General features: G+C 43.7%; 1 protein-coding gene across 9 annotated transcripts in view; it reads right to left on the bottom strand.

The window, feature by feature from the left end:
- The window catches only part of LRGUK (leucine rich repeats and guanylate kinase domain containing), a 95,252-nt gene that overhangs the window by 41,258 nt on the left and 38,430 nt on the right, over positions 1 to 15,564 (bottom strand). For all 9 annotated transcript variants that reach the window (XR_004954095.1, XR_004954094.1, XM_036231131.1 and 6 more), the window contains 4 exons: positions 15,238 to 15,324; positions 13,859 to 13,965; positions 9,185 to 9,304; positions 2,646 to 2,742 (listed from right to left, as the gene is read on the bottom strand). Coding sequence is in view for 7 of the 9 variants with exons in the window: in XM_036231131.1 (XP_036087024.1) it covers positions 2,646 to 2,742; positions 9,185 to 9,304; positions 13,859 to 13,965; positions 15,238 to 15,324 (411 nt within the window). In the remaining 2 variants the exon portion in view is untranslated. The remainder of the gene's footprint in view (positions 1 to 2,645; positions 2,743 to 9,184; positions 9,305 to 13,858; positions 13,966 to 15,237; positions 15,325 to 15,564) is intronic.

Genomic DNA, 15,564 nt, shown 5'->3' on the forward strand with positions numbered 1-15,564 from the left:
CTGTCAGGTACATACTTTATCTTGCTTACTGTGACTCAAGCTCTTTTCAAAATGTACAGTTGAACGCTTTTTCGGATGTACACTATGAGATTGTTTACTTTTGTGTATAAGGGCCTCTCTCTGTGGGTTCCCAAGTGCATTTTCTGGAAGAATGTAGAGTTGGGAGGACTCTTGCATTGTACTTATGTATGTACAACAGACTCTGAAAAAAACTGTTTATTTTAAGAATTAAGATGAAGTGATCTTTCAGCTTCTGGTCGGTGATACTCCTTTCGGTTCTCCCTGCCTGTGGATTTCTTAATAAGCAGCAATATAATCTTATTTCGGAAGCCTCCAGATCTGAGGTCTTATTTCCACAAGAGGGGAAGAGTCTCTACAAGTAAGTGACTGTGTGTATGTCTTTACGAAGGGTTTGTGTGTCCGTCTGCAGGCATGTGTGTTGTGGGGGGTGATCTGTGTGCCAGGGAGGAGTGTGTCCATGGGAAGGTAGGCGGGTCTCACGTGTACCTGTCAGAGCAGGTGGTCGTGACAGCCCACAGTAGGTGAGTGGGCGTGAGGAATGCCAGGGTTGTCTGTCAAGGGGGTGGGGCGGTAGGTAAATGGGGGGAGGGCAGGCTGCCTGGGCGGGTGTTCTGCAGAGGGGGGATCTGTGTACAGAAGGCTGAGTGTGTGGGCGTGATGGGCTAAGCTAGCACTGCGTCATGAGCTTATGACCTCTAGGTTCATCTCTCTTCATAAAAGTCTCAAGCTCAGGTTAAAGAGAAGAGAGGGTGATCAGAAGCAAAATTCGAGTTGAAGGAAATTACATTATACTGAGGTAATATATGTTAGCGGAAGTGGTAAAAATGAGTATTTTTCAAACACATGAGGGTTTTGCAGAGGAAACGCAACTAAGGACTAAATATAGTATAGAAGCACAGTGATTTCTTTGACAAGAAGTTGAACCAGACTTACTTGGTTACAGATATAAGGTATGGAACATCAGGAGAGCATATGGGTACTGAGAACAGCGCACCGAACCAAGAAAAAAAAAATGCCTCATACTCTAACTGAAGAAATTAACATTAATTTAAGGAACTAGTTGTCTTTCAACCCAAAGGGTCCTAAGAGAATGCGTCTTGCTAATACCAAGATAACTCCTTAAATCTCTATTAAAGCTTTTAGAAATATAAAGTCCCAGAGTGCTCTTGATCCATTAAACCGAACTGTCAAAATGGAGCCCTAGGAGAGAAAATTATAACGAATTTTCAAGTGGTACTTTTGACAAGGTTAGAGGGAAAATGGCCCAGGGATTATATGACTTTCTCACTTAGGCTTCTCTGTAAATGTAAGAGTTACCCCATGTGTAAAGATGGTCATTCAGACTTCAAATTCAGAAACTGCAGAGCCTCTGCTTAAATGTTCCATGGTTCTGTGCACTGCGGTATAGGCCGGGTTTATTATTTGGGGGTGGGGGGAGGGCGGGTGGCAGAGAAAGGAGGAAGGAAGGAAGAAGGGGACAGAGGGAAGAAGGACGTAACTGTAAGAGCACCACTGGTGGGTAGTGATCTTTCGAAAGCAGAAACACAGACTAATACTTAATCTGGTCCTTTGGTAGGCTTCAGAATAAAAACGTGGTGGAGGATTCCTTTGGTGACAGGAAGAATGGTCATAAAAACAAAAATACGGCCCATGGTTGAGGAGAAACTAAAAGGCTTACAGATTCATGGGCGGTGATGAAGACGGGAGGTATTCTTTCAGTCTAACTGAAGTCATGGGTGGATATGGACTGACGTCAGCATATACTCTTGACAGAGAAACTAGAGTTGTGAGGATTCCCTTTGCAGGTGAAGGCCACGAAAGAACAAACAAATTATCTTTAAGAAAAGAAACTTAGCAACAAGGGTGTTATGAATTACTACCAATTAGGTTAAAAGGTTTCAGGGGAAAAAAATTCTTAACTGGCCCAGAGCTACTGCCAAACAGACCAGCGCAGGGTCGTGACCCTCACGTTGTAAAGACACAGATCTCCAAGAAGTTAGGGCTTCTCCAGGCTAATAATGAGGGCTCCCAGCGGCGTTAGGGAACGGCCTGGCCTCCAAGACTCAGCGCTTCTCCCACAGGGATGGTACAGTGGACGGTTGGGGCTGTCTGGATACGTGTCCAGGAGAGGCCAACAGAATGGGACGCACGGTGATGAATCGGTGCTTCGGGTCACAACAGTTAGAACAAAGGACACAGAGAAGGAGGGCCAGGGACAGGACACGCCGGCCCTCAGCACGCTCAGCCCGCGAGCTGCGTGCCTCGCGCCAGGTCTGAGTGAGTAGAGTCTGGTTAATAGCAGCGCCCGATAAACACAGATCACAAGATTTGTGCATCGTGCTTTTACTCCGATTTTCTTAAAATGTCTATTCATTTGGTCTTATTGGAAATTTACAATATTTTCTCTTAAGATCATAAAAGAAAGCAGCGTGTGAACAATGATGTATTAAGTGAGTTAAGAAAGAACAAGCCAGTGAGAACACGTCTCTCATAACAGACAAAAGTGTTTTCTTTTTTAATTCACTATTCAATCCTAATACCTTATCCTGATATCAATATCCTAATATTTATACCAAAGAACATGTACTTCTTGTGCATTAAAAAAAAAAGGAGAACATTCTTACCATGTTGACCATTTCATTAAAAACTTCTTGAGAGATAAAATGATAGTCGACTCGATCCCCTTCTCCGAAGTAAGGCGGTCTTGTGGTATGACAGGCCCTGAAAACGTAAAACGGATAACCTAGTCTATACCTGGTAACTGGAAACTCAAAATGGAAATGAGTTCAATATAAAGCATATTTTAAAAAACAGAAATTGATCCATGAATCACAAATGATAAAGTAACATAATTATGAAACCCCTGTGGTTTTGAAATGCCAGACTACATTCAGGCGCTATGCCCTATAAAGATGGTAAAACATTTGGATTTTCCACACCCAATTTTTCACTCATGTCGTTTATGATCTTCTGGAACACTTCCTCTGCCGCCACGTAAGAATGCTTTAGGAAGCATAACAATGTTTAACACCTATATATTTCCCACCCGAGTGTTTTCCTGTCCTCTCCGACCTGTGGACCTATTCTGCATGCTCCTCTCCCCATTCCCCCATCTGGCTGGCTCACCTGTCTTTCAGGACTCGGTTTAAGTGTTACCCCCCCCCCCAAAAGCCTTTCTTGACCCGCTACTGCTGGACTGTGAGCCTCTTCTCATCACTCCCTTAGCTTAGTTAGCCTCAGTGCCTGCCACTGACTGAACCCTGATTCCCTGCTCAGGACCCCGGCTCCTCTGCTGCTTGAGGGCGGAAGCGAGCGCTTTCATCTGAGCTGTCAGTACTTATCACACGGGGAATGAAGCCCCTCGGGGAATCCATGATTTCAGTGCTGAATGAAACTCTCAACTCGACCAGAGGGGCCTTTCCTACTTACTGTCTGAAATAGCATCTCCACCCCACACCACCGCACCCCCAATTACTCCCTCTCTCCAAAACCACCTTCTTTTATCCATGTATCTTTTTTTTTTTTTTCCTGTCCCCAGCAGGACACATGAACCAAGAGGCGAGGACTTTATTTTGTTTATCTTGTTTGCCACTGCATTTGCAATGCCTGGTCCACAGCAGGCACCCACTAAATGTTTGTAAAACGAATGAAGAAATGCAACATGTGAAGTGGACAACAGCTGCAATGAACTCCATTTTATGGACGACTAGAAAAAACACTTGTCCAAGGCCACGGGGCAGGCCTGTGTGGGTCCCAGAACTAAACTGTGGGCGTTCCGATTAGCCATTCTGACTTCTCGACAGTTTTAGAAACGCAAACTGATTTTTAGATTATCCTGTCGTTTTCAAATAGGAGCTGAGAATAGTTAGACGGTTGGCATCTTATTTACCTCCCCCCTCCCCACCAAATGAGGTAGGTATTACTTTGAGTTTGCAGATGATGAAACAGAGGTACAGCAATTACATAACGTGACCAAGTTGCAAGGCCGAGGCCAGTCCCTCTCACTATCGAACTAAGAGGGCAGAGTTGCAACCTCAAAAGCCCCTCTATTACAAAATCAAAGACAAATACACTTTACAATTTATACCACTGTTCATTTTCCTTCATAATCGAGAATGAACTACGCTAGTAGATTTTAAGGTCTTAACATCACGTTTAAATTGCATACTCAGGAAAGAGAGTGCATTCTAAGAGAAGACTGTCAAATCCTCACGAGGTCTGTTTTGTTGTCTGAATACAGTGGCCTTTCTTCGTACACCTTGGCAGACACCCGGGACCCTCTGTCTACTGGCGTCCTTGGCAGTAAGGAAAAAGCAGGTATGACTCGGTGTCATACACTTCGCGTAGCCTTTATGTACGCACTGCGCTGAACTCGCATTTCCCAACAAAGAAACCAAGCGTCGGGACAGTTTTCAGAATTTCTAAAAGGAAGACAAAGCAAAGAAGCGATGTGAAGCTTCTAGGCAGGTAAATGAAGAGATGGCTTCGCTGATGGGAAGAATACTGATGACAGAACCTCATCCACTCCGGAGCTCGCTCTTAAGAAAGACCTAAGACACCCTGAGGACTTTTTTAAGTCTGTCGTCCAATTTTCACATACAGAAACATTCGCTGTGAAGTATACTCCCCAAATATGGACATCTTAAAACGGAAATACTTCACAGTGAAGGCAACGTTTCACGAAACTTAGAGAAAGACAATGCCAAATTTAAATTAAGAAATCTGCTTCAGTCATCGTATTCCGTACCCTTCCTCTCCATGTAAACGTAATCTCAAGTATTATTTAAATTTCCATGAGCTTATCCTTTACTAAGCTAACTCGTGGTCTGTCCTGGGAGCCATACTCCCTCAGTTTCACTCAACGGACACGGGAAGGGGGCTGGAGATGAACCTCACGCAGCAACGCTGGCGCTGAAGTCTGAGTGAGTCGGACGTTCTAAAGGCCAGTTCATCAGGCGGCCGTCATCGAGGGTCCTCACAAACCAAGTCCACAGAGAAGAGGACTGGGTCAGGAGGGGAAGGGACCCAGAACGCCGGGCCGAATGATGGACCGACTGCTCAAACACCGAAGGAAATGTAACAGGAAGAAAAGATGGTTTAAGAAGAGCTAGCAGGTGGATGAGGAAGTAGAAGTTTTTTCAGTGGGATTCAGAAGCATGCAGATTTAGAATCTAAAATCTGGGCCAGATTGCCTCAGGAAATAATAAACTTCTCGTTACTGCAAATATTTAGGCAAAGGCTTGGCTGTGAGCGCATCTAAATTCAAGCGGATTATATAGCATGCCATACTGTCAGAAAGTGAACTCTTTCAATGGGCACCCGCAAATGCCCAGGTATTCATAGGGTATTCGAGAGGCAAGTTAAATTGGTCCTAATGCTCAATACGAATTATATCAGTGAACTGCCAAACATAGTTTAAGAGGTCATCAACACAGAAGATTCCAGCACTTACTGCGCCTGAGCACCTCTGCCCGCTTTCCAGTAACTACACATCTCTCTCTCACTCACGCCATCATCACCTGTCACTACAGCCTAACTGGTCTCCCGGGCTCCAGCCTTCCCTCCCTCAGCCCGCTCCCAAACTGCCCACGGGGCGCGCTTTCTAAAATGCAGCTGTGATGATGACACGCCCTTGCTTAGAGACCCTTTACGATCAGACCCTCATCTTTCCGGTCGTAGCTTCCGCCATCTCCCTTCATGCTTCCAGCTCAGCCTTACTAGAGAGTGTACTTTCAGTAAATCAGATGTGTGTTATTTCTATCCGAAATGCACCCCGCTCAAGCCTCAGGTCCCAGAGGATCTTTTACTTCTGTCACGGAGGGTCGTGACTTTCCTCCTCACAGCACCCATCAAACGAGGATCTTGTTGGGCAGCAGTTCCTTGTCTAAAGCCCATACTAGATTGTAAGCTTCCAAGAAGACAGGACCCAAATCTGTTTGCTTTACAGTTTTATCACCGGCACATGGTTCATGGAGGGTGCTCAATGAATACTGACTGACTGACTGCACGGACCATTCTACTGGCTTGTCACATCTGTATAAACAGACATATTGGACTAGAGAAAATTTAAGTTGCTGTAGCTCGTACCATTCTCATTTAGCTAAAAAAAGCTGTGGTCTTTCACTTTGCTGTATTAGAGTGCTAAAAGTAACATGTACTTAGTAGTCAACATCATGAAAAAGGTTATGATAATTTAGAGTGCCATAAAATAGCAATCTAAGGAAAAAGAATAAAGTTTTCTTTCATGACTACTCGGATCATTAAAATGGCCTTAACTTTAAAAGATGAACAAGCATGCTGGTATTGTTTAATGCTTCCCTCGTTACATAACTCTTCCAGGAAGCTACTGATTTGTGTGGTAATATTAAGGTTGGACATAGACTTTGAAGGTAGTAAATTCATATTTCTAGGCTACTAATAATACATATAAACAAAGAACGTACGACCTATTTCTAAAACCAAAAACGAATAGCAAAATCAAACCCAAGACAAGAGCCCCATCTCTCAGCCACACCAACATTTGCTACACCATTGAGTTATGTTTTTAAGATTTATATATCTGGATATGCAATTTAGCATGTGAAAATTTCATTGAATGTCTTGGTCTGGGGTCAGTGCAATTTAAAAAGGAATACAAAATACCAGGAGAAAATGAAATAAGTAGGAGGGAAAGAAAAAGCTTCACGCAAATGACAGAGGAAGTACCTTGGTAAACGCTCATGTTCCACGATGAGATTGTATTCATGCCCCTTTTCATTTAATTAAAAAACAATAAAACTTATGTGGGATGAAGAATACACTAAATCTAAACGAGAGCCATGACCCGCCCCTGGGGGTGTGGTTTGGTTTATTTCTTCATTTTATTTAGAAAGGTGCTGCATATGATAGCAGTATTTATCTTAGTTTCTCAATAGATGAAATGATTGGCTACCTAACGCCCTTTTCCATCCAGTGATAGGGTCCTTGATTCATTCCTTGACGGAAGTCTGAGAGCGATCTGCCACTGAACAAGCCCTGCTCCCTGCCTCCCTGCAGATGCCCGCGGGCGGCTGGCCAGCGCTCTGAACCTGCGAGGGAGGGGTGAGTGAGTGTGTACTGGGTCGTGGGCGCTGACGAGTGTCTTCTGACGTGCCACTAATTCCATCCGGAGGAGGAAAATAGCAGTGGCAGCATCGACGGTATGGAAGCATGAAGCTGATTTTAGGATTTACGTTTTGCCATCTCGTGCTCCATGCAAACTGCACACGACACGATTTAAGGCCTGAGTTCCCGACTAGATTACACATTTCATCAAGGACCTCACCAATCTTGTTCTCACTGCGTCATAACGGCCGAGCACATGGGAGAGACTCAGTAAGTATTTGCTGAAAGAACGGATGAACAAATGAATGAATCCACCTGTCTCTCCACATATCCATCAGTGGAGGTCGGGGGGAATCGCTTGTGTTTCTCATCACAGTAATTTCTCACTAAATGTTGTATACAATACCCTTAATTCATTCATCTCTCCATCCATCCACTCAGCCGGTTAGGCATTCGTTTAACAAATATTTACCAGGTGTGCAGTAAGTACCTGGCTACCTTCTGAGCACTGAGGGCTCAATAGTGACATCGAACTCAATGTTGACATTGGTCCCTACCCTTGCTGGGCTTGAAAACAGACATTAAATAGATCAATTACAAGCATGAAGGATAAGCATTCTAACTGGGAAAACACAGACTTCAATGAAAGTAAGTAATGGGTCAGGGGGCTATCCAGGTAAGCAGACTGGATCAGAATCTTGGTGATGAGTTAATAAACACCTCTGAGAACACATCTGACCTAGTGTGCCTCAGTAGTGCATATCGCACACAAATACGAGGTACAGGGCCACCGACCATCTGCAGCGCAAATGGTGCCCCAGAGATGAAAGGAATTCTAATCAGAGAAAGCCTTGGCTCTCCCCTCTTTGCTTTACTCAAGGGTCCAGGTTTTCGTATTAGCACAAGAGTCAGGATCCATCCTTTTGCCCTAGTTTGACCCTCCATTCTTGGCATTTCACTGCTCTTTTAAAACAGGTTCAGTACCACCATATGAGCATAACGACACTCCGTACTTTTTTATTCTAATATTAAGCTTTAATTTATTTTTGTTACTTCAGGGTGCTTAAAATATATTAATGAATAAATCATTCCACAGGCATCATATCCCGGGGTTGTTCAAATGAGGAACGTGATTTTAGATCTCGAAATAAACGGACCTGTTGAGAACAGGATTTACACTGTTCAAGCACGTGTAGCTCAGGGGCAGGGCCTTTCCCGCAACAGCGTTAGGAAATAATTTGCATTTAATTTTCTTGCTGTCCTATACATGTATCTTTGCGGTCACATCCTCAGCTCACTAATAAACCTTACTAAAAGTTATTTCTTTGCCATACAGAAAAAAATAAAAATAAAAATAAAAGAGGAAACCAGTTGAAAGGAATGCAGCAATCATTCTAAATCTGATTCTCAGAAACTTTTCAGAGGTCTGTAAATCCAATGGTTTTAGTTTTTTTGTTCTTTGGTATTTGTTTTTTTGTTTTCTTGTTTTTTTTTTTTTTTTTTTTTTTTTTTTTTTTTTTGGCAGCAGGGGAGTATTTCCTCTATTTTAACTGGGTCATTAGGGAATCACGCAGCAAAATATTTGCTCCGGAAAACGAAATCTACTGAATGCTACTCTGAGGGAAAGGAAAGACGCTTGGCACCCCTTCTCCTTCCTTCCTCCCCATACGTGCCTCGAAAGAGGAAGGCTCGGGTGGCGATATCAGCGTGAGCTCCCGCAGCGACTGGAGGGAGCTGTCACCGGTGCACAGATCTGCCCAGCACACATCGCGACGCTGTGATTCTCCCCGCATGGCGCGGGGCAGCAGGACAAGCCCAAGTTCTAACGCCCCCCATTCTTAATTACAAACACGCGTGCTTCCAAACCTTGGAGAGCGATTTCAAAAGCTAAAATAAACATTTAGAGTTTAAAGTAAAAAAAAAAAAAGAAAAAAAAAAGGTACACTATATGTCACAGCGCAATGAATGGCAAAGAAGCGAATAAGCCTTCAATGCTCATTTTGAACCTGCTTAAAAATACCGGCCGAAAGTTAATAACATCCAATCTTTTATACTCGTACCAGCCGATAATCGGACTTACCCGTATCTGAAGTAAGTGCTAAACTGTCTGCAGAGGCGGTGGGCGAGTTCTCGTTTCCCGCAAGCTTGAGGCCCGGCCAGTACCAGCACCGGGTAGGGGGCGTCCAGACTAGGCAGGGTGCTGCAAGACAGGGTGGAGTCAGCGCCGGGCCGCGGCCGTGGGGCGCGCGGCGCGTCGGCCATGTCAGGGCGAGGGACCGCCCGTGTCACTGCCGCGGTCAGTTCGGCAGTGGAGCACTTGCTACATGCGGACACTGTGTAGAAAGCTGCTCTTACTTTCCAGACGCAAGCTGATTATCATACGAAGCAAAAATAATATCCAAAGCGTAGATAACACACAAAATCCAAATATATGTAAATTTACTTTAACAACATTTTAAAAAGGAAATATATGGTAAGATATAGTAATTCTTGGTTGATCAAGTACTCCAAGAACTTCAGAATGAAAGAAGACGGCCCTTGAGAGTTAACCTTTAACATCCATATCTAGTGAATTACAACACCGATATGCAAAACAATCTTGACGACTAAAATTTACCTAAGCAACTACTACATGCCAGGCACTGTTCTAGGAGTCTCACATGCATTACCTCATTTAATTATCATGGGAAGGTAATGTAGATATTTCTATCATTATCCTCACTTAACACACGGAGACTGAAGTAGACAGAGAAGTTAATTAACTTGCTCAAAGTAAGTTAATACATAAGAGCTGATATTTGAATCTAGGCTTGGCTTCTGGGCCTGAAAGGTCAGACTAAAGCATGAATTTGCTCCTAAAATCTCCTGCGACATGCTGACTTCAAGTGTTGGATTCTACTTATGACACTAATTATTGAATAAGACAGAACATTAAAAAAAAATACATGGCTGAGATGTGGAGAAGGTGGGGGGGGTGTCGGCGTAATTTTTTGATCTCTGTGAGTACCCACATAAACACAGAAAAACTCAAGTGCAAAAGCCCATGGAAAACCTGTATAACCAAATGAAAAGGTGTCGCCATGAACCACAAAGCCACAAGGTGTTCCCAGTGCTGGACTCTGTGCAGGAGGAAGTGGGAAGAGGCAATGGGCAGCACCCGACAGACCCCAGAGCAAGGAAGACCCGCAACGGCCAAGGGCGTCCACTGGCGAGCGGGCGGGAGGAACCGTGCACATACCAAAGCCTGTCCGTGGACGTTCACGGCGGACGTGTGTTAATCGCCGAAAACTGCCATTGGTCCAGATGAATGGTTAAACTAAATGTGGCACATCCATACCAAGGGGTACTACTCAGCAATAAAAAGGAGTGAATTGCTGAGGCGTCCGGCCACTTGGATGGATCTCCAGGGAATAAGGCTAAGTGTATTTAAAAAAAAAAAAAAAAAGCCAATCCCAAAGGTTATCTGTGATATCATTCCATTTATATGGCTTTCTTGAAATTATTAGATTATACAGACGGAGAACAGACTATTAGGTAAGGGAAGATGAGGAGGGAGGTGGCTGTGGCTATTGAAAGGAGGCACAAGGAACCTCGTGACAAAACTCTTCTGTGTCTTGACCGCAGTGCTTCTCATCTGAATCCACCTACGTGATAAAAGCGCACAGAGCCAAGCCGGCGCGACCTGATGAGGCTGCGGGCCTGCATCAGTATCAGCTTCCTGGTTCTGACGTCCTCCCTGGGCCATGGCGAGGCATCGCCACCGGGGGAAACCGAAAGACACACAGAATCTCTCTGTCTTATTTCTTACAACTCTGTGTGAATCTAAAATTATCTCGAAATAATTTTTTAGTGATTAAAACGAAAAAAGATTTGAAAGTGACAACTACTGAAGGCAGACAAAGGAGATCTTTTTCCTAAAAAAAGAAAACCCAATCAAAGGAACAGAATAATTACTAAAGGCTGTAATTCGAGAAAACTTCCCTGAAATAAAAAAATAAAACTATATATTGTGAAAGTGCACACAACATCCCTGAGAATATTAGCTCAGAATAACTAATAGCAAGACGTGATCTAGTAAAATTACCAGACTTCAAAGAAAAAGAAAAAAAAAAGATGTTCAGCTGTAAGGAAAAGAAAATTCAACTGTCATCAGATTTTTGACAGCAATGTTTTGCACCAAAAGGAAATGCAGTAACATCGTTAATATATTCAAGGGGGAAAAAGTGTGAGTCTTTATACATTACGGCAAAAACGACTTTCAATATGAAGAGCAGGGACTATTATCAACATGCAAGAGTTCAGGAGATACTGATCCCATAGACCTTCCTAAGGAATCTGCTAGAAAACAAGCTTCATACAACCGGGAGGGCTCAAGAGACATCAATATGAGAGCTGTGAGTGAGCAAGCAATGAGTATGCAGTTACCCACAGAACAAGGCTAAATGACAGCCAAGGAGAATGTGCAGTACATGATGGATATATGTTCTGACGATATAAATATAGTACGCTATTTTTAAAATGGGGTGATTGACACATGTAAGATATATACGATAGGCAAATTCGTAGAGACAGAAAGTAGATTAGAAGTTACCGGGCACTGCGAGTTATTGTTATAGAGTTTCTGTTTGGAGTTAGGATAAAGTTTTGGAAATATTTGGTGGTGATGGCTGTGCAAGATGGGAATATAATTAATGGCACTGAACTGTACACTTCAAATTGGTTAAAATGGCAAGCTTTGTTTTACATATGTTTTGCCATAAGAAGAAAATGGGGGGATGGTAATGGGCCGAGCACAAGCGAAACGTGTTTCCCGTGCTTTCCGTAGTCACGTTGGCAGTGCTCGTGCTGGTATTCGGATGCTCCTGTGGCATGATGCGGGATGTTTGTTTTTTTTTTTTTAAGAGTAATTATGGGATATTCTAATTCCACCTTCCTCTGCATCTTTGATGTGGGAGAAGGAGATACAGATATGAGAGAAAGGAGGTTAAGTAAAAGCTCAAAGTCTTGAAATCGAACTGTAAGTATCAATATGAATTCAGGAGGGATTTTATCAACTATCTATAGGCAGAGACAGATATATCTACCCAGATATAGATTAGGTATAAACAGATCGCACATATGTAGATAGATAAGTACAAACAGAGAGACACAGGATAGATAAAAATTGATGGAGGGAGGGAGGGAGAGAAGAAGAAGGAAGGGAGGAAGGAAAAAAGGAAGGAAAGAAGGGAGGAAGGGAGGGAGGGAGGGAAAGAGGAAGGAAAATATATTCCTAGTTCTAGCCACTAAATGGCCTAGAAACAATGTTTATCTCTAGCACCCACAGTGAGACTGGGAAATAGCATTTCTCACTAAAACAAACCAGGGCTTCTTGGAGAAATGGCTGATTTCACAGTTGGGGCAGGATTTGTATAAGCTGGGCCTGGGGAACCTTGTCATACCAGAGAGCAAGAAGCTATCAGTGATCACCAGGCCAGAGCCAAGGTCCTGTGTGCCACTTTAACATCGTACCCTCATCCTGATCGTGGCAGGAGAGGAGAGAGTGATTCCCCCAACACACAGCATAAAAGTCCCAAGGTCAAGAGTCTGGGTTCCTCTTTCGGGGCTGCCAGAGAGCTGCGTACTGGCTCAGCTTGGCAGGCCTTGCTTCTGCCCTGTGAGTTTCTCACAATGGAAACCACTCATCCCGGAGCTTTGGCCATTTGCTCTTATCTGCTCCACAGCCAGAAATGATCACGGAATACGTGTGCATCAGATGCTGCTGTAAATTCCTTTGATACATATTTTTATATAAAGGTACCCTAAAGCATAAAACTACTAGCCATCTTCATAAACTAGAGAAGAAATACAACGAGGACATAAATGCCCCTGTTTAAAATCAAATGCGCTTTTCCAGATGTATGCAAATAAATGACGAATCACTTCACCTAGAGGGCCGCCATAAATATATAAAACTGCCAATGTCTGTGTTATTAAATTACATGTAAAAAATCATGTCCTAGATGCAAAATAAAACATTTTTCTCTCAGTGGGAAACCAACCATGTGAAGTACAAGAGCAAATATCACATGAAGACGAGAAGCCATTTATAACCAAGAGATCTTACAAGTATTTTTAAAACGCCTTTGGGTATGGATAGAATTTCCGCGTTATACTTATAGCATAAATGGCCATCTGCTCTGACAGATTGTCTAAAAAGAAAGAAGAAACCCTGGTAGATCTGCCTTCGAACTTAGAGGTGAGAGACTACTCATGTGTTCAACCAAGCTGAGCGACTCCTCCCTGCAGGGCTGAGTGCAGCTCGGTGCCCTCATGAGACGGGCTCTTCCAGGCTTCCCGCGGGCTCGCGGGGCTGCCTTCCGGGGACTCCCAAAACGATCTGCGCTGATGGGATGCTCTCTGAAGGGGTATCTGGCATTCGCTCACGGCCAAGGAAAATTTTAGAGTGGAGAGAAATGATCAGAAACGTCTGTGGTTCTATCCTACAGCAGATAAGTTCACAAACTTTTTTTTTTTTCATTATTATTTCACTGTCCAATGTCAGGGGGCCCAGATGAAAGAGGGAGGAGGAATCCACTCTTCGTGACACTTGGGAAAACACCTAGGGAGCCCATATTCAGGCATGTGATGATAACAGGCTGTAACTGAGACAATGCGGATGAGCCCCTTCCCTCAGAGGAGGCGAGAAAGGAATGGGTCACAGAAGAGAGGGCTGGGGAAAACGCCGTCCCGCGCATCCCTAGTCGGTACCTACCTGTCAAAGATCCTCTGCGGCTGCATCAGGCTGTTGACCACGTGGGTCAGGTGATCCTGGGTGGCGACCACTTCCGGGGGAGGGTTGTATTTATTCACTGCTGCCACCTTTTCCGGAATTAGAAATGCAAAAGGGAAACAAACCGCATTTCTAAAAAGAAAGGCTTAGGTTTTTCTTTAATGAAATATTCTAAGCGTGTGCATCCAGGTAGAGGAAATAATTGAACGCACGCTCACGAGTCTTTGTGCTTGGCCTTCGTGTCTACTCTACCTTTCCTAATTATTTTAAGATACTGAGCTGAGGTCCTTCGGTCCTCTACTTCTCTATACTTTCTGGTTTGAGAGGGAAAAAGCAAAAACAAAAAACAAAACCTCTAAAGTCCAAGATGACTTCTAATAAAGTAAACATTTCAACTTTTAGTATAAGGAGGATTCTAGGTCGTTGCATGCTATCTCGCCAGGAACTATTCCAATTATCTCAAATGCCACCCAAACTTCCTCTTCTTTCAGCAAACGTCCTCTGTTCACAGAGACAGGCCTTTTCTTCATAACGTACGATAGTTTATCCCTTTGTCTTTGTCATCCCTCTAAATACATTATCCTTACCTCCCACACCTTACTACACAGTTCTAACTTTTATTCCCTTCTCCAAAATGTTAAAGGGAAAGAGAAATCTAATAAGTGCCTCTGAGTGTGAGAATAACAGCAGACTCGCAGCTGTACCTATTTTTAACCAAGATTTCAGAAAGGCATTTATGAGATGGCATACCGGCCGCTCTACATATTTAGACCTGTTTTCATTCCCACCTCAAATTTGCACCCAGCATAAGAAACCCCTCATTAGTGGAGATTTCAGCTGTCGCCCGTCACTAAGGCGAGACCAAGCAGCTAGCACAGGGATGGCGGAGGGGAGGCAGGTGCGGGCATTCAAGGTCTGGTCACTCGGGAACTGTGTGTCCAGGTGAATCGTGATCTTCAAGAGCGGAATCAAGGATTTGAAAGAGCAGTGTACTGATTCATTTGAATACCTTTGGGTGTATGGTGAAATGACCTTATAAGGCATTTCATTATTAAAAGAATTTTTAGAGCGACACAGACAGAATACACCCCACCCCCTCCAAATACTACAGTTATCTAAACGAACGGCCCGCCATGCTGCTGCTGCTCTGCTGGTTTTCTCGCGGTGCCAACACAGGGCTGTCGCTGCGTTTGCACTGATGCTCGGCTCTGCGGACGGTTAAATGGATCTCAAATGGACAAGGAAACACTCCCTGAATAAATACGTGTGTGCCGTTTATTGGCGATATTGGTCCTGCAGCAGGGAGCGTGAGCTTTTCAGCTTATTAACTTACAGACACATGATGTCATGCGATTACATACCTTTTCTTCCACTTTAATCTTCTTCTGATCTAATTCTGTTAGTCGTAGCAGCATAAAAATTACGAACAACCAATATTCAGATTTCTCCTGTTTAAAATATTGAGAGATTATTCATTCCCTTCCTTCCCCCAAATTAATAAATACCAGCATGCTACTTCCACGAGCATAGGCCTCTCACCTACTACCTACCCCGTCATTCACAGGTTTCTATGTTTCCACGTTTACCAGCCTTGTAACCTATAAAGCTCTTCCAATGTGTGATCTTGTTAATCTCCCTGTGAGGCACACAGGACAGGTAAGAGTCTCTTCACATCTAACGAGAAAAAC

Source organism: Rousettus aegyptiacus, unplaced genomic scaffold, assembly GCF_014176215.1.
Source record: "Rousettus aegyptiacus isolate mRouAeg1 unplaced genomic scaffold, mRouAeg1.p scaffold_m13_p_13, whole genome shotgun sequence".
NCBI classification, from domain to species: domain Eukaryota; kingdom Metazoa; phylum Chordata; class Mammalia; order Chiroptera; family Pteropodidae; genus Rousettus; species Rousettus aegyptiacus.